The sequence below is a fragment of the Gastrolobium bilobum genome, unplaced genomic scaffold (assembly GCF_033153095.1).
Source record: "Gastrolobium bilobum isolate Gb01-03AN ecotype WA unplaced genomic scaffold, APGP_CSIRO_Gbil_v1 utg912, whole genome shotgun sequence".
Classification (NCBI taxonomy): domain Eukaryota; kingdom Viridiplantae; phylum Streptophyta; class Magnoliopsida; order Fabales; family Fabaceae; genus Gastrolobium; species Gastrolobium bilobum.
This window is the reverse complement of record NW_026896735.1, coordinates 214217-239234: the sequence shown is the minus strand read 5'-3', so window position 1 is coordinate 239234 and position 25018 is coordinate 214217. Positions and strand designations below refer to the sequence as shown.

General features: G+C 29.8%; 1 protein-coding gene across 1 annotated transcript; it reads left to right on the top strand.

Moving 5' to 3' along the window:
- Positions 1-12821: 12821 nt before the first annotated feature.
- Positions 12822-24653, top strand: LOC133301684 (4-coumarate--CoA ligase 2-like). The gene is made up of 8 exons (XM_061501355.1): positions 12822-12845; positions 16495-16521; positions 20009-20959; positions 21480-21678; positions 23056-23201; positions 23467-23534; positions 23654-23747; positions 24531-24653. Exons 1-8 carry the CDS (start codon positions 12822-12824, stop codon positions 24651-24653), a joined length of 1632 nt encoding a protein of 543 aa, XP_061357339.1.
- The last annotated feature ends 365 nt before the right edge of the window (positions 24654-25018 follow it).

The window sequence follows — 25018 nt, the reverse complement described above, 5'->3', positions numbered from 1 at the left end:
ATAGAACATATATTTCTTATTGGGGTAAAGACCCATTTTACTCTTTACCTATTGGTCGTAGACAAGACAAAAAACCTGCCAACAATCTCACGAACTAGGTGAGTGGCAATAATAACATTTAAAGTTAAGAGAGTTAAATCACATGTCTATGTTCTGAAGAACAAATTTCAGCCACCTAATTACACCAACCAATGTCCGTATCAAACCCTTGCCCAAACTCCATACCAATATGTTCCAATCGAAAAAGCATAAAAAAGAGAGTACAACAAGGTCTAAAGGAGTACCTGCCAGTACACAATGCACCACCAACCAATTCAACGTACAATTCTCCTTGAAAAATTGCACAACCACGATTCCAACCACCACAGTCACCCACAAGCGGCTCAAATAGTAATGGAAAATGGAGATAGGGTTATGATTATTTATTAGAGTAAAATAATCATAATATAATGGACCAATAATGTCTAATTAATTCCTATAACTTATCCGGATGCACCGGACAATCAGTGCAGAAAAAGATTAACTAGACCCATATCACAATCATGTAAACGTAATAGAAGAGCGAAGGGAACAAATATACATACAGGTGGCCCCAAAATGAATCTAGAGATTGAAGCCAGTCTGACAAATTAAGGCTATAATCCTTTAACTTATCACGTCTACCAAGTGCCAAGTGCTCAATCACAACATATTCCAATATATCATACTCAAGCTGTTAAGAGAAAAAAGTAAACAAGGTTCCAAGTTAAAAAAGTAGATATCCAGACATAAGAAGTTTAAGAGACAAATCAATTCATAGGCTCTTTACTTGTTCTATTTTTTCATAAAGCTGCTGAAAACAAAAGTTATATCAGTATAGAATGTAGAGTAAATGTCATTAAAAATTAAAATAAAAAATATTGGGAATAACTGAAGATGCCCAACATCATACATGAATAATATTTATTTGAATTAAAACAACTTTTTATCCTTGTTTTCCTTTTTATAAAAGAATGTAAAAAAGTCCACATAAATGCAACAGCTTAAACTTTATTCCTTTTGGTCTACAATTATAACATTTTGTTAATGGAAACAAATCCCCAAACAAGTCATAAAGATGCACAAAGCAACGTATACTTATTCTATATATTAACAAAAACAAACATGTGCATACCCAGTGCTCTATACAACTTGACCAAGAGTAGCTACTTCACGTTTGGAAACAGCTGCTCCATCCAATAAATTTTCAAAAGAAATTGAAAAAAGATAATGAACTCATAGTCGTAAGTTTCCTCAGTCATTAATATTTATAATAAAGCAAATCCCATCTTTGATTTCTCTCTCTCTACCAATAAAAAAAGGAAACACATAGGAGCATATGTACTTGAATAAGATGACCCTAGGCACTTGCAACTTCTAGTTTCCGAGTAACTTTTCCAAATTATAGATATTCCCCTCTGTTTCCATGCCATCATCCCTGCATCTATAATTGCTAAACCAAATTATAGATATCCAGACACATGACATAAGTAACCATTAAAAAAATTGGAACTAATAGAAAAATATAAAATACTTGCCCTGGTTGAAGGTGTACATCATGTTAGTAGCTTCAACAAACGGCTTATAGAAATAAAGATAAGCATTCAATGAAAATGACCACAACAGAAACTAGTAAGGGTATGTATAAAAATTGATATAGGGGAAAGAAACAAAAAAGCATTGAAGATTCATTATAAGTCATGAAACTTCAAAATAATGGCATGGCCCTAATAAAAAGTAAAAATATACATCAAATAACAAAATTATATTCAACATATATCTCAAACTCAAACAGAGGCATTTTATCAAATAGGTCACATGCACTAATCCTAAAATCACAGTGTAAGGAGTGACTCACTAATAGATCTGAAAGAGATGAAGAATGTAAGGAGATGCATATATCTGACAGATGAAAGAGATGCACAAAAGAGTCACCTGAGTGATGAGAGCTTCACATTTCTCTGAATTGACTCACTACAGAGGAAAAACTTGTTGCCATGCTATTTATCGATCCTCAAATTAGGAGATGGAGAAGAACAAATGAAGCACTAACACAAAATGAAAGCTTTGAAAATAGAAGCTATGTAACATAAACATTGCTGTGTACGAAGATTTGATGGTCTCGAAAGATGAACAAATAAAGGATGCAATTAAAGCTGAAGTTTATAAAGCTTCATGTCACCTAAAGCAGACGAAGCTAAAACCTAGGGTTTAATTTTGCCACATTACTAAACAGTGTCCTAAAATTTAGGATTATTTTGAGTTTTAAAGATTAATTTATTGAATGTGGCTATATGAATGTGGCTAAACGCCGCTTTTTTTTTGTAGTGTACGCGAATAGGAAAAATAGAAATGAATAAAAAAAAATTGTTCTATTTTCCTTGATTTTATCTTTTTTAATGAAAATAAGATGGACTACCTAAGGGTATTCGCGGTCTGGATTGGATCGATTTTGGAAGCAAAAATCATCCGATCAAATTCCTTCGGTTTAATCATGTAATTATCCAATCGATTTGAATTTGAATTTTTTTTAAAATACGACCGATCCAATTTTTTTCGGTTTGGATTGGATCGGTTTCGGTTTTTTAAAAATCCTAAATTTTTTTTTTGGTGAAAAAATCTTAAAATTTGTTTCATGATTATTGTGCAAATAACATCTTTTGTATATATTGACTTTTTTTTTTTAATACAAAAGCATTAGTAAACGATAATATAGTTTTTTTATTGGGCAATGAGATATGAAGCTCTACAAAAATAAAATTTTGTTGATGAGATGTGACTAAGTTTTTCTTAGGTTTAGTTGATGGGTTAATGGGTTTTGGGCTTAGAAATTTTTGGACGATGATTGGGGAAAGACCCAAGTAGGTAGACAGAAATTAATATATTGGATCGGTTTGGATTAGATCGGTTTTCATCAACCAATCCGAAAACCGATCCAATCCAATTAAAATTTGTGAGTTTTTTTCTTTTTTCGATTTTTGATTTTCAATTTATTTGGTTATCGATTTTTTAGTTCGGTCGCCGCGGTTTGAATCGGTTTGGATCGGTTGATGAACACCCCAGTACTTCTACCTTTTAATTTCACGGCATATTTTTTTTATTTTATTTAAAAATACATCAAATATAAAATAAAACCTTATATCTGATTGTTTTTTAAATTTTAACGCGTCTCCTAAACTTATGCAAATTGGTTTTGATATTTATTGAAACGGAAAGTCATCCAATTAGATTCTAAAGTCATTTTTAAATTTAATAAATTCCATTAAGAATTCTTATGGGTATTTGCAAACTGTTATATTTTATTAGATACTTTCATTCAACTATTATAAAAAATAAAAAATAATAATAACGGGTCAACAAATGAAGCTGGATCATCCTCATCAAAAGAGACGAAAAACAAAAAAATAATACTGGATCATCGCCGAAAATAAGGCAAAGTCCATATGGAACTTCTTTAACTGTGACACGATTTTCCTTTTCTTTTCTTTTTGTTGCTTTTAAATTTTCATTATTTGAAATCGATGTTGAACTTTTTAGACCTTCTCTTTGTCCTTTGAATTTTGTAAGCATTTGCACTATTATCATAATTTAATTTAGTAAGCAATAATTTCCTCTACATATTGGACGAATCTCTCTAATTGTGTGCTTTCTTTTTAATTATTTCAGAAGAAAAAATAAAAAGGAATATTGCAAAATGCAACAAAATAAACTATCGTCGTCATTACAAATTAACATTCGGCGTATTGTTCATCAACCGATCCAAACCGATTCAGACTGCAGTGACTGAACCGAAAGACCGATAACCATATAAACCGAAAATTAAAAAACTAAAAACCGAAAAAACCCGCAAATTTTAATTGGATTGGATCGGTTTTTGGATTAGTTGATGAAAATCGATCCAATCCAAACCAATCCAATATATTAATTTCTCTCTACCTACTTGAGTTTTTTCCCAATAATATCCCAAAAATTTCTAAACGCAAGACCCATTAACCCATCAACTAAACCCAAGAAAAAATCTAGTCACATCTCATTAACAAAATTTCATATGTGTAGAGCTTCATATCTCATTGCAAAAAAAAAAAAAAACTATATTATCATTTATTAAAGCTTTTGTATTTAAAAAAAAATTACAAAGTCAATATATACAAAGATATTGTTTGTTATCACAAAAATAAAAAAGATATTGTTTACACAATAATCATGAAACAAATTTTAAGATTTTCAAAAAATCGAAAACCGATCAAATTCAAACCCAAAAAAATTGGATTTGATTAGATCGGATTTGAAACCGAAAATCAAACAAAAGGGATTGGATCGGATGATTTTTGCTTCCAAAATCGATCCAATCCAATCCGCGAATACTCCTAATTAATATTATTCTTTTTGTTGGTGAGAATGAACAAATTAATACTTGCCAATCAACTTGCAAATTTTACCTCCTATTTCATTGGTTGAGTAACGTATTATCGTCTGAGATCATGCGTGTCCCAACTGGCTTAAAGCGATGGACGTGCAGACTACTCACCCATTAAGCTGGGTTATTATTGGTAATTATTATAACGTTATAGAGTCCAATGTTAATGTTTTGATGTGTCTTTCTCATTATTTCTCGTGCCCCTATGAAATGAGTGGCAGATTTGTCCCTAAAAAATAAATAAAAAGAATGCATTTTTGTAACTCTAATTAACTTGAATTACTGATCAAAGATTTAACGACCGTGATAAAAAGAATGAGTGAGAAAAATTTTAAATGTGTGGATCCTACTTCTTTCTGAGTGAAAAAATATAAGGTTTGTGACCTCTTTTATCTTAAAAAGAATGTAGAAACTTGTTTTGGAAGTAATACTAATTGGAGAGAAGTGAAACATAGCACCTGCCTGTAAAATCCTAGAAAGGACAGAAAGCAACCTTGCATCTTTGGCCAACAAACTTGGGATTGGGGATCTGTGAAGATCAATGAAGTGAATGAACAGTGTGGACCATATTTACCCATGTGAAGCTACTTTCAACTTTAAATTTTGAATTTATTTTACAATATAAACAATTTTGTTATTTTATAATATTTTTTTAAATGAGTTGTCTGCCACAATAAATGATTAACTTAATTTTTCATTGATTTTTTATTTCGATTTTTAAAAAAAAAATTTATTTTTTTATTTTTTTTATTTCCAATCCTTTCCCACCATTTCAATTTGAAATTTAAAATTGAAATCTAAAATTTGAAATCAATTCAAAATTCGAATTTCAAAAGAGTGAGCAATTTCAAGGTAGAAAGTATTTAAAAGAGCTGACTAATTCCAATGTACAAATCAGTGGGACATTGAATGAGTTGTCTGCCACCATAAACAATTAACTTAATTTTCCATTGATTTTTTATTTCAATTTTTTTAAAAAATTATTATTTATTTAATTTTTTATTTCTAAATCTGTTCCCACCATTACAATTTGAAATTTAAAATTGAAACCCAAAATTTGAAATCAGTTCAGAATTCGAATTTCAAAAGAGTGAGCAATTTCAATGTAGAAAGCATTTAAATCGAATTTGCCAGAGAAGGAAAATTTTTAAGTGGGTATGGTGTGAACAGAAATCTGAGATGCAAGGACGGAGTGACACATGGCAAAACTTTCCAACAAATGGAATTCCTATATAATAATAGACTAGTATATTACCCGTGCGATGCACGGGGAAAAATATCAAAAAATTTGTCGTTCGCCGTGGTTGGTTAATCGCCCTGCAAATCTTATACTTACAAAAAATTGTGTTGCTATTTTGTTCTATATTTCAGGTAAAAAAATTACAGCATTGACACAGAACTTACAAATATCAACCACAAACAAAAATATGCTATTCAGAGGGATAATTAATTTTGTATACAACTACATCATAATACGTTATAATACACCATGTTAACATGAGGAAGGGATATAAAAAAAATGCATAAAAATCATTGCTAACTATAACGTTCGTCAACAAAATCAAGGTGACAATAACACCAAGCAAATATGGATTTAAAAGATCAGCTTTTACCTATAATATGAAAATGTTATTCATTCAGTGTTATTTCGTAGCAATCATAGGAGGGATGAGTTCAACACTTACTAAACATGTCATTTCCTGTGTGATTTTCGTTCCTTGTGCCTACGATACAGAAGGCAAAAACTCATTAAATAAGTAACACTAATATGTTAACACCCAAAAGTCATAATATCAGCAAAAAAAAAAAAAAGATTGGATTAAATTTTCTTAAGGACCAAAAAAAATGTTGTCTGAACGGGATTTGAATGCAACTTAATCAAATAAGTATGTATAAGTCATATTTTTTGCTTACATTGCAATAAATGCATATAAACAAAATCAAAGCAATTATACTAATCTTTGAGATAGACTTTCATTTATTGCAATCACATTTAAAAAATAATAATAAATTATTATTATTTGCAAGGATTTGTGTCTTTAGTATTTACAAAAATTAAAATCAGATTTAGGAATTTAATTATAAAAGAAGAAGGATGAAATTTTAATTTAATTATAAAAATATGTTGGTGGGCCGGCCCTCTGAGTCGAGTCCAGTTTGCCACCTCTAACTATCAGCATGTAAAAGGTTCTTATAGTTGCGCCTAGGTTTTTATATTTTTATCTCAGAGATGAACTTTCATTTACTACAATCAGATTTATAAAATAATAATAAAACAATTTTTTTTGCAAGGATTAGTGTCGTTAGTCTTTGGAATTTCACAAAAATTGAAATCAGATTTAGTAATTTAATTATAAAAGAAGAAGGATAAAATTTCAATTGAATTATAAAAATCTATTGGCCAGTTTTTCACCTCTAACTGTCAGCATTTTATATAAATAATTATTTTTTGCAAGTATTTGTGTTAATTACACTCTTGCAATAAAAAAAATGAAAGTTTAATTTCTTTTTTATGTACTAAATTAAAATTTTCATTTTTATAGTTCTTAAATTTTAATAATTTTTTTTACAGAATGACTGACGTCATTTTTTATTTAAATTTAAAATTTAAATTTTTGTATATTAATTAAACATATTTTTATATATAATTTTTTCTATTTAAATTTATGATTTTTATATATATTTTTAATTGGTTATGCATGTATATTTAAAATGTTTATGTTAAATATTTTTTTTAAAAAAATACATGTATATTTTTTTAATTGGTTATACATGTATATTAAAAAAAATTATTTTAAATTTTTTATTTAATTTTTGTAAAGTATAAATTATGCCATTTTTTTCATTTAAATTTGATATTTAAAAAAAAATTATCTACTGTAAATGTGTTTTTATAATTTTAAATATTTTATTGTTTGATTTATAATTTATATTAAATTCAAAATTATTATATATATCTTTTCCCAGTGCATAAATATTAAATGTTGAACTCTTTTTCCATATATCAAGTTTACATAATTTTCCATTTAATTTATTTTCAAATTTTGAATTTATTTTACAATATAAATAATTTTGGGAGAGAGATCATTTGACTCAAGAGTAAGACTTATAAGTCTTACTCTCCATCCTAACCGTTGATTTTCGTCCATCCAACGGTTATAATTTAGGAAGTTATATTAATTAATTTACTATTGATGACAACCGTTGATTTCCGTCCATCAACGGCTGGGATTTGGAGTAAGACTTAAAAGTCTTACTCTGGAGTCAAAAGAACCCTCCCCATAATTTTGTTATTTTACAATATTTTTTTAATGTTTTTGATTTTTTTATGCAGCATTAATAGGGCAAACAATTATCCATGCAAAAAATAGTGGGATATACAACAAAAGAAAAGTAGAGATCTTTTTTACTCATAATATACAACAAAAGAAAAGTAGTGGGACATTAAATGAGTTGTCTGTTAAAAATTCAAATTCAAAATTCAAATTTAAATATAAATTCTAAATTTAGAAGAGTTGAGTTATTATTAATTTGGAAATTCCAATGTAAAATGCAGTGGGACATTGAATGAGTTGTCTGCCACCAAAAATTGTTCATATAATTTATTTCCAAATTTTGAGTTTATTTTATAATATAAATAATTTTGTTATTTTACAATAATTTTTTAAATATTAAATATTTTTCCACCTAATAGACATAATAATAAACACTATTAATAGGCTTAACAATTTTTCATGCAGAAAGTAGCGGGAAACATTAGAATTGTCTGTAAAATACTTAAGTGCCAACATCTTTTTACGATGCAAGAGTTAGATGTTCACTAAATAATCATTTTTTTATAGTGATTAAATTTTTATAATTTTTTTATAAAATAATAGATGTTGTTTTTTATTTAAATTTAAATTTAAATTCTTTATATTTTTTATTCAAAATTCTTTTGTATTAATTATACATATTTTTTTGAAAAATATTTTTTTATCTTTTAATTTAAAATTTTTATATTGGTTATACATATATATTTAAAATGGTTATGTTAAATAATTTTATTTTTAATGTTCTAAACTTCTCACCAATCCACACCATCTTGGCTCTTTTAATTGCTGACATGGGGATGTTATACAGCACACTAACTCCATATTTCAAGATCCAATTAATGCATCTACCATCCTCTAACGTTACGAATAGAACAATGCAGCATTACCAATAAGCCATTGGGACAAAACCAAAAAGTCAGACATACGAAGAAGGCAACTACATTCATATTGAATTATGGAGTTAAATTTCAAACTTTAAATGTCAGTTTCCAATGTTTCCAATTTCAAATAGACTTGTAAAAAAAGAAACAATGCACAACGTTCCCTTTTATAGAATTAGCTGAGTGCCACCCAAAACTTTCCAAATCTTTTCCTACCATCTATATTTTAAATTCAAAATTTGAAACCATTTCAAAATTCGAATTTTAGATCACATGAGCAATTTCAATGTAAAAAGCAATTAAATAAGCTGACCAATTCCAATGTGAACAGCAGTAGGATATTCAATGACTTGTCTGCCACCACAATTATTATTTTTTTCGAATTTAAAAAGGAATTTTTGATTTTTAAAAGAAATACTTTTTCTAATTTCCCACCATTAAAATTTGAATTTAAAAGATTAAATCGAAATATTTAAAAAATGAAATTTCAAAAACGAAATCGAAATCATATTTTGAAATTTTAAATCGAAATTATATCTTGTTTAAAAAAGCTGATCATATCTTGTTTTAAAAGAGCTGATCATTCCAATGTAGAAATCATGATCAGTTTGAATTTGAAATTGGAAAAGAGCCTCTTAATTCAAATTTAAAAATCATCATTAAAGTCTGACATGAAACAGCTGAGTGGGACAGTTGGGCATTGAATGAGATGTCTGCCACCACAACTCAATAAAACGTTTTTTTATTTGTTTCGTATTTTACAATTTTAAAATGTTTAACAATATTTAATAATTTGAATTTGCCAAAGAAGGAAAGTTTTTAAAGGGTAGTGGTGTGAACATAAATCTGAGATGCAAGGAGGGAGTGACACGTGGCAAAAGTTTCCAACAAATGGGTTTCCTATATATATATATATATATATATATATATATATATATATATATATAGATTTAAATCGAAATCATATTTTGAATTTTAAAAGAGCTGATCATTCTAATATAGAAATCATGATCAGTTAATTACAAAAAAAAAAAGAAAAAAAAAAGAAATCATGATCAGTTTGAATTTCAAATTTTAAAAGAGCCTCTCAATTCCAATGTAGAAATCATCATTAAATGAAACAGCTGAGTGGGACATTGAACGAGGACTGGGACAGTTGGAAATTTAATGAGGTGTCTGCCACCACAACTCAATTGAATCAAAACTCAATTCAACTTTTTTTTCTTCGTATTTTAAAATGTTTAAAATATTTAATAATTCGAATTTGCCAAAGAAGGAAAAATTTTAAGTGGGTATGGTGTGAGCAGAAATTTAAGATGCAAGGATAGAGTGACACATGACAAAACTTTCCAACAAATGGAATTCCTTTAGAATAATAGATTTAAATCGAAATCATATTTTGAATTTTAAAAGAGCTGATCATTCCAACGTAGAAATCATTCAGTTAATTACAAAAAAGAAATCATGATCAGTTGGAATTTCAAATTTTAAAAGAGCATCTCAATTCAAATGTAGAAATCATCATTAAATGAAACAGCTGAGTGGGACATTGAATGAGTACTGGGACAGTTGAAAATTGAATGAGGTGTCTGTCCACAACTCAATTGAATCAAAACTCAATTCAACTTTTTTTTTCGTATTTTAAAATGTTTAAAATATTTAATAATTCGAATTTGCCAAAGAAGGAAAAATTTTAAGTGGGTATGGTGTGAACAGAAATCTGAGATGCAAGGAGAGAGTGACACGTGACAAAACTTTCCAACAAATGAAATTCCTTTAGAATAATAGATTCCTTTAGAATAATAGTTATGACAATGAAAGAACAAGTAAGAAAATATGGCAAAAAAATTACTTTAATGCTTTTTAATAAAATAATTACACATTTATTACAGTTTTGAGAATAATTACGGATCTATTGCACAATGTGACGCCTCTTTTGGGCGTCACATGTGAAGCCTCATTGAGGTGTCTCATCCTAAGGGGAGACGCCCCATTGGGGGTCTCTCATGAGGTGTTGACAAGTGTTATATTTTTTTTCAAAAAAAAAAAAAATTAATCATAAAACTTCTGAAGGCCATAACTTTTGACTCGGGTATCCAAATCAGGTAATTCTTTTTTTGATTCCACATAACTTTTTGAGATCTTCGCAATGACATCTCATTTGACATATTTTATTTCTCTCAAACAAAATTTTTAATTTGCAAGAATGATATTATAAGAGCGGTTAAATCCAGAAGCCTCTAAGTTCTGGGTTTGTGATTTAATATAAAAAAATAAATAAAATTTTGATTTGTGATTTAATTTTTTTTTATAATAATTTTTTTTATTATAACAAAAACTTGGTTTGTGATTTAAATTAAAAATAAAAATAAAAATTATTATTAATAAGGAAAACAAAATAAAGAATTGATTTGTGATTTAAACTAAAAAATCAATTTGAAAAATCTGTAAAAATAAAGAAAATAATTAAATAAATATTCTAAATCTATAAGGAAGAAGATTATTTTTAAAATTAATGATTAATACTATAAGCTTCGGGGTTATTATTCGTGGTCTGCAATTAACGATGGCTTATGAATGTTTTTCAAAAATAAAATTACTTAAATTAGGCGTGATTGCCTCTTGATTGAAACCCAATTTAGACGTGATTGGTGACGTGTCAGGTGTTGACACGTGTCACATTTTTAAACTCAGAAGCCTCTGAGTTCTGCGTTTGTGATTTAATATAAAAAATAAATCAAGATTTGATGTGTGATTTAATTTAAAAAATAAAAAAATTTATTTTTATTATAAAAAAATTTGGTTTGTGATTTAAATTAAAAGTAACAATTATTATTAATAAGGAAAACAAAATAAAGATTTGATTTGTGATTTAAACTCAAAAATCAATTTGAAAAATCTGTATTAATAAAGGAAATAATTAAATAAATATTCTAAATCTCTAAGGAAGAAGGATTATCTGATTTAAATTTAAATTATGTTTGTGAGAAATAAAATATATCAAATGAGATGTCATTGCGTAGATCTTAAAAAGTTATATAGAATCAAAAAAAGAATTACCTGAATTGGATACCCGAATCAAAAGTTATGGCCTTCAGAAGTTTTATAATTAAATTATTATTTTTGTTGAAAAAAAATATGACACGTGTCAATACCTCATGAGAGATGTCCCATTGAGGCGTCACATTATGCAATAGATCCGTAATTATTTTCAAAACTATAATAAATACGTAATTATTTTATTAAAAAGCATTAAATTAATTTTTTTGCCAATTTTAGTGAGAAGATTTAGCATAAGAATATTATCACAGGCTTCAATCATGGCTCGGTAGTGCCTGTAGTTTTGATCACGACTAACCACCTCTCTGTATGTTTCTCTGCGCGTATATGTACATAAGGTGACAGTTAGAGGCCATATCTTACACCCTTTGAAGCTTTCCAACAGATTCAGACACTCTTTGTCATGTCTTTCGTATAAGACAAGACACACGGAATCTGCGCCATATAGTTTTTCAAAAGCAGGTACATTTCCTTTTTCATCTTGTAATAATAATAAAAAATAGTAATATGTACCTTTATGTATGGAGTTATAGGCATTGATTACTCATAGTGTGTCATAATTTGATTTTAAAAGTGTAACCTTAATTAGTGGTGATTTTTTTTTTTTTTGTAATAATTAGTGGTGATTTTAGTTGTAACGTTGGTTGATTATCATATAATTAGTAAATGACAATAATTATTTTATTAATTTTGTTACCATTAATACATTAATAATAATTATGATGATCTTTGATTTTACCTGCAGTTTTTATAATTAAAATAAATGTGATGACCGTTGATATTGCATGTAATTAATGTCTCGGTTTAAAAAATACAGCTATAAATAGGAGCTTAACTTTACCAAACCAAACCACTTCTCATTTCTCCATTTCTCTTCTCCTCTACTTTCTCTCTTCTTACTTCAAATTTTTATTTATTTTATTTACCAACCATTTTTTCTTCCCCCGATCACTTTCTTTTAGGTAGCCAACACGGAGACAAGGTAATCCTAATCTTTATGTGCTCTTAGGGTAATGAGAAATCAAACTGGAAATTTTGATCACAATCGGTGGCTCTTTGAAAAAAAGGGTACCTATGGCTATGCCAATGCTCTATGGCCAAAGGAAGGGATTTTTGGAAATAAAAATGAGGATGATATTGTTGAACCAAATGAGAGTCTGATCAGTCACCGGAGGCCACTCACAAGGAAACTGAAGATACCTGCTGCTATTCTAAGCCCATATCGGTAAAAGCCTTTAGTCTCAAATGATTTTTCTTTTTTTAATTAAACAAAATTGATTTATTTTAATAAATGCACTTTTTGTCAACCAAATTTGTTCTGCTAATCAAATTCATGCGCTTCTTCCCCTTGGACACCTATTTGAATAAATAATATATAAGAAAAAATCATGTTTGATCGAGTGTTTCGTTGTGGTGAATTACATTAAAAGGTTCATTCAGATAATTTTTGACTATGAAGCACCGACACTTCAAAAACCCTGATGTGTCGTGTCCGACACTTTTCGACACTCTCCGACACTTCCCGACAACTCTAACACGTGTTATAGAAATTCAAAAAAAGATTCCAAGGTTGTGTTGCGTTGAGTTTTTAGTTTCAACTATTAGATTCGTTGGATTTCGATTACCATTTTATTCTGAGTTTAATATAAATATTTGGGATATCTTATGTTACTTTGCAAAATTGATGAATATTATAAGTTTAGTACTATTTGATATTAAATAATATTTTTAATTTATGTAGTGTATATTATATTTAATATTCAATATTTTAACAAAAAAATGATACTAAACTTATATAAATTTATGTAGTGTCGATGCTTCATAGTCAAAAATTATCTAAATGAACCTTTTAATGTAATTCACCACAACGAAACACTCGATCAAGCATGATTTTTTCTTATATATTATTTATTCAAATAGGTGTCCAAGGGGAAGAAGTGCATGAATTTGATTAGTAGAACAAATTTCGTTGACAAAAAGTGCATTTATTAAAATAAATCAATTTTGTTTAATTAAAAAAAGAAAAATCATTTGAGACTAAAGGCTTTTACCGATATGGGCTTAGAATAGCAGCAGGTATCTTCAGTTTTCTTGTGAGTGGCCTCCGGTGACTGATCAAACTCTCATTTGGTTCAACAATATCATCCTCATTTTTATTTCCAAAAATCCCTTCCTTTGGCCATAGAGCATTGCCATAGCCATAGGTACCCCTTGTTTCAAAGAGCCACCGATTGTGATCAAAATTTCCAGTTTGGTTTCTCATTACCCTAAGAGTACATAAAGATTAGGATTACCTTGTCTCCGTGTTGGCTACCTAAAAGAAAGTGATCGGGGGAAGAAAAAATGGTTGGTAAATAAAATAAATAAAAATTTGAAGTAAGAAGAGAGAAAATAGAGGAGAAGAGAAATGAGAAGTGGTTTGGTTTGGTAAGGTTAAGCTCCTATTTATAGCTGTATTTTTGAAATCGAGTATCAAAACGTGTCTTAACGTGTCAAAATTTGACATTTTTTAAAATTAACCTGTCGGAGTGTCGTATCGTGTCACGTGTCCTGTGTCAGTATCGACCCTACATAGATTTCTGATAGGGAGATGAATTTTATAATATTGGCTAGTTAGTGTATAATGTAATCTAGTCATGAACTTGAAAACTAAATGTGTTACACCTATTATCTATGTCATCTGACAATTGCCTTTCTTTCTCTTGCATATGATTTTACAGTCTTATCATTTTAATTCGTATGGTTGTCCTGGTACTGTTCCTGGTATGGAGGGTCAAGCACAAGAACACTGATGCAATCTGGCTAAGGGGACTACTTGGCACACTAAGGTAGCAACGTATGGTCTACACAAAATTACATTAGGTGTTCCACACATAGTTTAAGTTATGATTACAGTATTTACAAAAAAAAAAAAAAAAGTTATGATTACAGTCATTGGGATTGTTTAATTACGGATTTGATTTTAAACATAAACGTTTACTATCGGGAAAAAGGAAAAAGTTTATCCGTATTATAATTCAATATCTATGATTGTAACTTCGCCTAATGTCATACGTAATGTTAACAAACCGGTTCTAGAACGGGGTGTTACACTTAATCTGTTTACCAAAAACAAAACGCTTGATCTGTTTATCAAAAATAAAACGCTTGATCTGTTAATCCAACAATAGAAGGCACAGTAACCTTGCAGTGCAAGGAATCTTATTTTTTGGGAAGTGCAGGCAAAATGTAAAATTATTGGCATGCTTCCACATATTGTGCACTTACAATTTTATGCACATAACCACGAAAGTTCCATTTCCGCAGAGGCTATAAAATTTAGGGAATTACTTGGGAAACTACAAAATAATATCCTTTTATTATAAAAAAGGGAAATAATATTCTCTATTTGCATGAAACAGTATTTCGTTTAAAAAAAAATAAGAGAGAAAAAAGAGAATAAGTGAGAGAAAAAATATGGCATGAAACCCACCCTATTTTACTATTTGTAGGAATACTATTTCCCTTTCCATCAAATAGAGAACACCATTTCCCTAAAAAAAAAATCATTCAAAGTTTTTGTGGGAAAGTATTAAAGCTCCGCCAATTGAGAAGAACCTTCAAGTAAACATCTTATTTCTGACAAGTAATTGGTAACATTAAATAATAGAGTTAGGATATTCTAACTACCTATTTTTTCTACTACCACTCCACTACCACTCCAATCACCATTTGGTTAAAGGAAAAGTTGAATGAAGAGAGAGAAAAAAATAACTTTTGAATCCAATAGTGATTAAAGTGGTAGTGAAGTGGTAGTAGAAAAAATAGGTAGTAGGAATATCCTACCTCTAAATAATATTAGTTAACATGTACGACATTGTTGAGACTTGTGTTATGCAATGATTTTGTAATAATGTAACATCATCTAAACAAAATTTCTTAAAAGAAACACTTAAATTGTCAAAAGTCAACATGGCCAAATTCCCTCCACTCGAAGTCAAATTGAAACCAGGCACTCTTGTCCAGAGTTAGAACTGTTATAAAAAAAAACTGGTTTTAAAATTGTGCTTTTAGGTATTGTAAAAAATATTTTTAAAATAAGTAAGCCATTTTTTTTTATGCAAGCTCATCCAAACAAGTCCTTATAAATAGTTGATTATATTTATATTAAATAATCTTCATCTTTAAAAAACTAGAATGATTAGATCTAAAAAAAATCAACAATTGATAAATAATACAAAAGTTGTAGCGTGCGGGGGCGCACACACGCACGCTCGCACGCACGCACACAAATCAGAATTATTTTACACCGATGTAAATTACATTTTTAAACTTGATCGTTAATTCTATTCATATCTAACGGCTCTAATTTAATAAATATGTGAGTCGTTAGATGCAAGAATAATATTCTTCTAGCAATATATTTATTAAATCCATTTTATTTATTTAATCTGAATTTTATTACTTGATAATATCTTCTTTTTATTTTAATATTGATTATAAAATAAAAATGGCGCATTTTAAAAAAGCAATAACTGCTTTTTTAAATTTCAAAAATTATATAATCTACATATACTTATATTCACTAGTTATTTCAAATATCCTCTTTTTGTACTTCCTTATATTTTATTTTATATACATATTTCTTCCTTTCTACATAATCTTATAAAAAATCATCATGATGAATATAATATTTCATGAATAATTTTATATATATATATATATATATATATATAAGGGTCCCTCAAATTTGCAACAGTGGCAAATAACTTTATCTACTATAGACATAATAAATTAGGGCCCACTCATTTTTTTCTTAAAAAAGAAAGAAAAAAAGCAGTTCAAGGAAGAGCCTAGGAATAAAAAAGCAGTTAAAAAAATTATCATGGGTTCCATTCTGCCGCAAACATGATATAGAGCCTAGGAATCCTGAATCATATTTCAACTTAGAGATCCTTTTAAAAATAAAGTGAAACCTGATTTTGTCAAGGATCGTAGAAGGTTGAAGCGTGAGTATGATGAGTTCAAGGTGAGGATCAATAGTCTTCCTGAGTCTATACGTCGTCGTTCAGATGCCTTTCATGGAAGAGAGGAAATCAAGGCCATGAAACTTGAGAGACAAAACAGGGAAGATGATGAACATGTAGAAGAACCTGTAAAGATTCAAAAAGCAACTTGGATGGCTGATGGAACTCATTGGCCAGGGACTTGGTTAAACCCTTCACATGAGCACTCTAAGGGTGTCCATGCCGGTATAATTCAGGTACTAATTGTAGAGTAGGTATTAGTGGAGTTAATATCCAAGTTTCAAATTTATATCCTTGAAGAGATGAGAATTAATAATTCATACTTGTTGAATGAATGATGCAGGTGATGTTGAAACCTCCAAGTGATGAAACTCTTCTTGGAAGTGCTGATGATGATACAAAGCTCATTGACATGACTGATGTTGATATCCGTCTTCCCCTTCTTGTTTATGTTTCCAGAGAGAAACGTCCAGGCTATGATCACAACAAAAAAGCAGGTGCCATGAATGCCTTGGTTCGAGCCTCTGCCATCATGTCCAATGGTCCTTTTATACTCAACCTTGACTGTGATCACTATATCTACAACTCCAAGGCAATGAGGGAAGGTATGTGCTTCATGATGGATCGTGGTGGTGACCGCATTTGCTTTGAGGGTATTGATCCCTCTGATAGATATGCTAATCATAACACTGTCTTCTTTGATGTCAACATGAGAGCCCTTGATGGACTTCAAGGGCCAGTTTATGTAGGAACTGGTCCCTTTATGGTTTTGACCCTCCCCGCTCTAAAGAACACCACAATGGTTGCTGTAGTTGCTTCTTTGGGCGTGGCAAGAAGAATACTATCAGCCATGAAGAGAACCGGGCACTGAGGATGGGTGACTCTGATGATAATGATCAAGAAATGGACCTATCAATGTTCCCTAAAAAGTTTGGTATCTCAACTTTCCTCATTGACTCAATCCCAGTGGCAGAGTTCCAAGGAAGGCCACTTGCTGATCACCCTTCTGTGAAAAAAAGGTTTGATGGGAAGAAGAGGGACTACCATTGTTTTTATATGGTCAGGCCTCATAGCAATCACAATGTCACTCCTTTGGGTGGCAATCAATCCCCCTGCTGATACCAACCAAATTGGTGGTTCATTCCAGTTCCCATGATTGCTCATTCTTTTTGTCACATGACAAATTTTTTTTTTATTTAAATTCTTTTCCCCCCTTAAGTCATCAACTCAATGATACTTGTGAATGGATTTAAACTATATGCTGTTTATTGTGCTTACGAATTTTGTTTATAAGTTAATTCCAGCAATGAATTATTTGATGAACTATTCCCAGAGACAGGAAAATAAAACTCAATGATACTTGTGAATAGTATAGATGTTAGATATAAAATTTTTATTCAGTTGACAATATAAAATTTTATAATTTAGTATAAAGTTCAATCTTTATTACTTTCTTAAATTTAACATATTATCCACTTTTCAATCCTGGACCTGGTTCAGCAAAAAGTCTGGGGCCGTGCCAAGCTTACACAAGTACATGGTATTTGATAAAACCAGTTGTGAAATATGAATACTTGATGATTCAGTGTTGGGAGACCGTTGACCAGTCAACACCATGGTCCATTACACAAATCAAATAAAAGGTGCGTTGTACTTAACCGCTAGTTCACTTCCCCAGTTTTTGGACCCGGATGATGGATAATACATATATAATTTGTTAGTTTGTTAAACCTGTAATGTTCTTAAGAATATAATTTCGGTGTGCTGTTAGAATTTGTACTAATATCCGATTATATGTTGTGATGTTATTAGAAAAATTAAATTATTTACTTAGTTGACAAAGTTAATTGTTGTAATAATTTAATCAACACATCATGCTATATTAATAAGGAGTAATAATTTGGGCTCATCTATTATGACTGAGTCAAATGTGAATTATGCTATGGCGGATCCAGTATAATTTTTATGGAAAAAGTATTTGTGATTTTAAATGACATAAAATTATGTCATTTTAAAAGAGAGATAGACATAAAATACTTATTTAAAATTTAAATTAAAAAAAAACTACCCACTTTTTCTCTCCTATGATTTTTATTTTTTGTGTCTATTTCTCTCTTAAAATGACATAACTTATGTCATTTAAAATAACAAATACCAAACTCAATTTTTATATATCGGTAAATTATTAGTTTAATTTGGCTGTATGCAGCTGTGGATTATTCAGGAAATCCATTAGCTCTTATTTTATTTATTCATTTATATAATTAGAGTATTATAAATATTTATTTCAAATTATTTTTTAAAAATTAATATATATGGGCAAACGAACGTAAAGTACCCATCAACCCCATTACAGGTTTCACGTCTTCCTGTTATTAATTCCATCACACTCTAGAACAATCTTTATATATTTAAACCTATTTTTTACATTTGTCTATCAATCTTATGCAAATAACTCAGTACAACAGTCTATTGTCACAGAACTTTCTTCCACGCGAAATGTAAAATTTTCAATATGGATACATGAAAAGTTATACTGGTAATTAAAATTTTCAATATGCATCTATAGGAAATAAATTTATCTCTTAACTAAACCCAATTAAAAAAGTGATAATATTTTAAATTGAGTGGCCAGTTTTTCGTTCTAATTCTATAGGCAAACCTTGGATCCATTAGCGATTTGTATTAGATCGCAGGATTCCATTTCTAATATTTAAAAGCCGCATAGATGGAGATTCTACTCCTTACATCTCCGTCAGGTGCTCAAGGTGAAAATATATATATATATATATATATATCTATATATATATATATATATATATATATATTAAAAAGAGGTATTACTTGTTGTAATTTAATGATAAATCCTCAACACCAGCATACTTCAAGGTTCAACTGATGAGAGTGACACACACAGGTACAGAAAACAGGGTAGGTAGGTCAGTAGAGGCTCCTTCATTAGAGGAATAACAAAGCTTGGTTTTCAATGAGACTATGTGTGTGCCTCTTACATCTACATTGCATATCTACCACTTTGGCTTATGTTATGTATATATATTACCTAATTTCTCTCTTTCATTCTTCAATCTTCATATCAAACTCCCTCCCTTTAATTCCCTTTTGCTAATTAGCTGCTTTTGTCAACTTTCTTTCGTTGCTTTTCGAACGATTTTGGTACACAAACACAACATTTATATACTTTAAAATTCAGATATTGAAACCATGATATCAGAATCTACTTGTGTTGAAACCTATCAACAGAGCACAGAATTCTCTGGACATAATAAAATTCTTTCAACTCCCCAAACTACCCATCTCTTTAGATCAAAATTACCAGACATACCCATCTCCAACAACCTTCCCCTTCACACCTACTGCTTCCATAAACTCCCCGAACTTTCCGACCGTCCATGTCTCATTGTCGGCGACAAAACCTACACCTACGCCGAAACTCACCTCGCATCTCGAAAGTTCGCCGCCGGTCTGTCCAATCTCGGCATCAACAAAGGTGATGTCATCATGATTCTCCTCCCAAACTCCCCGGAGTTCGTCTTCTCATTCATGGCGGCATCCATGATCGGCGCCGTCGCCACCACCGCCAACCCATTCTACACCGCCGCCGAAATCTCGAAGCAACTCACCGCTTCCAAAGCCAAACTCATCGTCACTCGTTCCACGTACGTCCACAAGCTCAACGTAGAGGATTTCAAGGTGATCACCGTCGACAACCCGCCGGAGAACTGCCTGCATTTCTCGGCTGTTTCCGAAGCCGACGAGAGCGAACTACCGGAGGTGGAGATCAACCCGGAGGACGACACGGTGGCGCTGCCGTTCTCCTCCGGGACAACGGGGTTACCGAAGGGCGTGGTTCTGACACACAAGAGTCTTATAACGAGCGTGGCTCAACAAGTTGACGGAGAGAACCCGAACCTGTACATGAAACCAGAGGACGTTGTGCTTTGCGTGCTTCCTTTGTTTCACATATTCTCGATGCACAGTGTGATGATGTGTGCGTTGAGAGCGGGGAGTGGGATTTTGCTGATGGAGAAGTTTGAGATAAGGGAATTGATGGAGATGATAGAGCGGCACAGGGTGTCGGTGGCGATGGTGGTGCCGCCGCTGGTGGTGGCAATGATAAAGAACCCGAGGGTGGAGGAGTATGACCTGAGCTCCGTACGGTTGGTGATGTCAGGGGCAGCGCCGCTTGGGAAGGAGCTTGAGGAGGCTCTTCGGAGCAGATTGCCTCATGCAGTTCTTGGGCAGGTAAGTAATAACACTGATTCATCATTCAATAGTCATCCACATTTTCTACATGAACCCTACTTTTTTTTTGCATGTTGTGCTGTCTCACAATAGCCATCCACAATTTTACAATATATATATATATATATATATATATATATATATATATAGGATCAGATTCATTTTACATAGTTACACTCTTAATCTTATCCGTAGATCCCACTTATATCTAAGGGCTCTAATTTTTTAGTAATATGAGTCATTGGATGAAATTAGATTAATGATCAAGATTGAATGTAAGACTTCTAACTCTTACACCGGTGTAAGAAAATCCTGCCTCATATATATATATATATATTTATATATATATATATATATATATATATATTATTTTTGAAATTTGGCTAAGGCGCTATTCCGTAATTTAATAACCCTTACTTAGTTACTTTTTTAATATTGTAAGTTTTAACTTTTTATTATTGTCTATTATTCTATTTTAACTATATATGAAGCTTTAGATGTGACAAAATGTAATGTATAGGGATACGGGATGACAGAGGCTGGGCCTGTGTTGTCGATGTGTTTGGGGTTTGCAAAACAGCCATTCCCATCGAAGTCAGGGTCATGTGGCACTGTAGTCAGAAATGCAGAGATAAAGGTCCTTGACCCTGAAACTGGTTCTTCTCTTTCCCATAATCAGCCTGGTGAGATTTGCATCCGAGGCCCACAGATCATGAAAGGTATATACTATATACAAGTAGCATATGATTTGTTTCTAAATTAAATAATACCAATGTATCTACTTTTGATTTCATGGTTGCACCATTATTTATTTATTCACTTTAAGGGAGTTTAATATATATAAAATCAGCTTTTAGATTATTGAACCGGCTCTAAACTATCCAAACAAATAGTCAAACTGATCAAGATTCACTCAATGAGTGATTCAATTTAATTCTCACAAAAATTACATATCGACTTATTGTAGATTGAAACATGGCTCTAGTGCATCATGTAACATATATGGTATAAAAGTTCTTTCACTATAATTATCACATGATAATTTTTTTCAATTTTAAATGTAAATTTCTTTTCGTAATATATATATAACTATTTTTAAGTTTTTTATTTTTCATTTCTTTAATTTACATCTTTCTTTCTTTCTTTTTATAACTTTTCAATTTTTTATTTTTTAAAGTATCAACCATAAGCGTATTCATTTTCAATAAATTGAATAATTAACATCTTACTATAAAGTAGTTATCATTAAAATGCCCAAAAAATTTATTTTATCATATATTCATAAATTCCTTTTCTTTCCGTCTTAATATCTTATTCGCAAGAGTTATGAAAAAATATAAGGAGAATATACAATTTCAAACCCTACAATTTATTTTATCCCATTCCCAACACCATTCCGCTCTCTCCGTGGGCTTTCTCAATTAAGTTGGTCTTCTTTTAAATTAAAAAAATACTTAAATAATATTATAATTAATTTTATTTAATCTATGTATATTTTAATGATGATATATTTTTATTTTATTTATGCTAATAATTTTAGTATAAAAATTGTCAACTTTTTACAAATATAAAATTCCATAATAAATAAAAATTGTAGTTAGTATAAATATCTTTCATAAAAAAATTATCAAAATATAATTAAAATAGAGTTAGAAGATTATTTCAGTAATATAAAAAAGATAAAATAGTAACTAATGTAAATATTTACATGTCCTATAAAATTTCAATCAACATGTCAAAAATGAATTTAATGACCTTTTTCATTTAAACTATGTATATGTAGTTATCAAGTGCATGCAAATTTCGTTACAACTTACAAGCAAATAAAAACAAATAAAATTAAATCTGAAAATGAGTCTTTCTATTAATACTTTATAATGAGAAATATATTTAATACTTTTAATCAAACATTATCTTCTAAATAACTAAAAATATTTATAAATAAAAAACTCATAATTATAAATATTTAATTTAAATAATTAACTTCGTAATCCATGAGTAAAATAACTAAAAATAACTATTTCTTGTTAAACCTTGACTTAGTTACTAGTATGGTTTTAAAAACATTGGTTTTGATAGAAATAAGTTTCATATAGGATACCTGAATGACGAGAAGGCCACAGCAGCAACTATAGATGGCGAGGGTTGGCTTCATACGGGAGATATTGGCTACGTAGATGATGATGATGAGATTTTCATTGTTGACAGGCTCAAGGAACTCATCAAATTTAAAGGCTTCCAGGTATATATGAATTCTTAATTTGACCAGCAAAATTTACTTAGGAAAAAGTATAATAATAATAATAATAATAATAATAATAATAATAATAATAGGGGAGAGTTATATTTACAAACTTTTTGTTTACAAACTACACTATGTACTCCCGGAAATACACTAGGTTACACTACATACTTCTGAAACTAGTGTAATTTGCAAAAATTTGTAAAAAAAAATTGTAACGCCCATAATAATAATATACCATTGTTTTATATTATTCTATCATCAGGTGCCGCCGGCAGAACTTGAAGGCTTTCTTGTGAGCCACCCTTCTATTGTGGATGCAGCTGTTGTCCCGTAAGTATCATTGAAAATAACTATATAGATAGCACCATATATATGTTTTAATTTTATCATATACTTATAATTATTGACTAATAGATAATGTTATCAAATATGGAACCAAACGTTAACAGGCAAATGGATGATGCTGCGGGTGAAGTTCCAGTTGCTTTCGTGGTTAGCTTTGATCTTACTGAAGAAGCTATAAAGGAGTTTATAGCCAAACAGGTATATACACTACCATCATATTTAATTTATTGTTTTCATTTCGCTAAAGGTATTCATTTTTTAGTTTCCATACAATTTTGTTAAAATTAAAATATAAAAAGATTTAACTCCACTCTTAGTGAGAACAAATACATTCAAATATGGATTGCCTTGTATTGAGGAATTAAGCGGTATATATAAATACATTTGAAATACATTAATTTCAGAGTAGTGAAATTAAGCACGAGTACTTTTATTTGTTTTTTTTATATATAAGTACTCTAAGTATATATCTGATTTTAAATTTGATTCACTATCAAAGTTTTTTTATATATCATTTAATTATTTGTTATCATATCATTAAAAATTTAATTCTGGAAATAATTACTTAAAAAGTTGAAAAAAAATTAATAATATAGTAAAATATGATTGAATAATAATGAAATTTTTTACAATGACAATCATATATATATATATATATATTAGAAAAAAGAAAAAAAGCCACATACAATCAATGCGATATACAATTTCAAGTTTTATGATATATTCGTTTTGGATTTTTTGACTGCTCAACTGCATTATGTCAGATATCAAGCTATAATAAAAAAATTATGTATTACAAAAAAAAAAAAAAAAAATTATTATATGATGCTGCATATAAAAAAAATAGAAAAAGAGAGAGGAAATTCCCATGTTAGTATGGCACACGTTAAGTACACCATATCGATGCCTATAAATTTCATGGAAATAAGTTCAAGTAATTGAGAGAATTAATGGCTTGTTTGTGGTATTTGTTGTGAACAGGTAGTGTATTACAAAAGACTACACAGAGTGTACTTTGTTCATGCCATTCCCAAGTCTCCATCCGGAAAGATATTAAGAAAAGACCTCAAAGCAAAGCTGGCAAGCATAACCCAGATGGCCTAGAGTGTTCCTCAAAAAAAAAAAAAAAAATTCGTTATATGATGGATCGGTTTTATTTATTGAAAAACAAAGAATAATATAGTATAGCAAAATTATACTCCATTTAATTTTTAAAATAGTATAAGTATTAAATAAAAAAGTAATTTGATAGCATAAATTATGAATTTTTATTATCTGCTAATTAAATTAATTACGAAATTTTATCTACAACAAGAAAATTAAAAAAAAAATTAATAACTCATACCCCTTTTATTGTTGAAGTTGTAGTGAGTTTAATAAATTTAAGAACCAAATTGTATACACAAATAAATTTAATTAAGGATTGAATTGCGAGTTGATTGTTTCAGTTGTATGTGATTCTTATCCCT

Coding starts and splice junctions, on each gene's coding strand:
- LOC133301684 (XM_061501355.1), top strand. CDS start 12,822: ATGATATTGTTGAACCAAATGAGA. Junction 16,522..20,008: donor AAAAGCAGTTCAAGGAAGAG/CCTAGGAATAAA, acceptor CCCCAAACTACC/CATCTCTTTAGATCAAAATT. Junction 21,679..23,055: donor AGGCCCACAGATCATGAAAG/GTATATACTATA, acceptor AGTTTCATATAG/GATACCTGAATGACGAGAAG.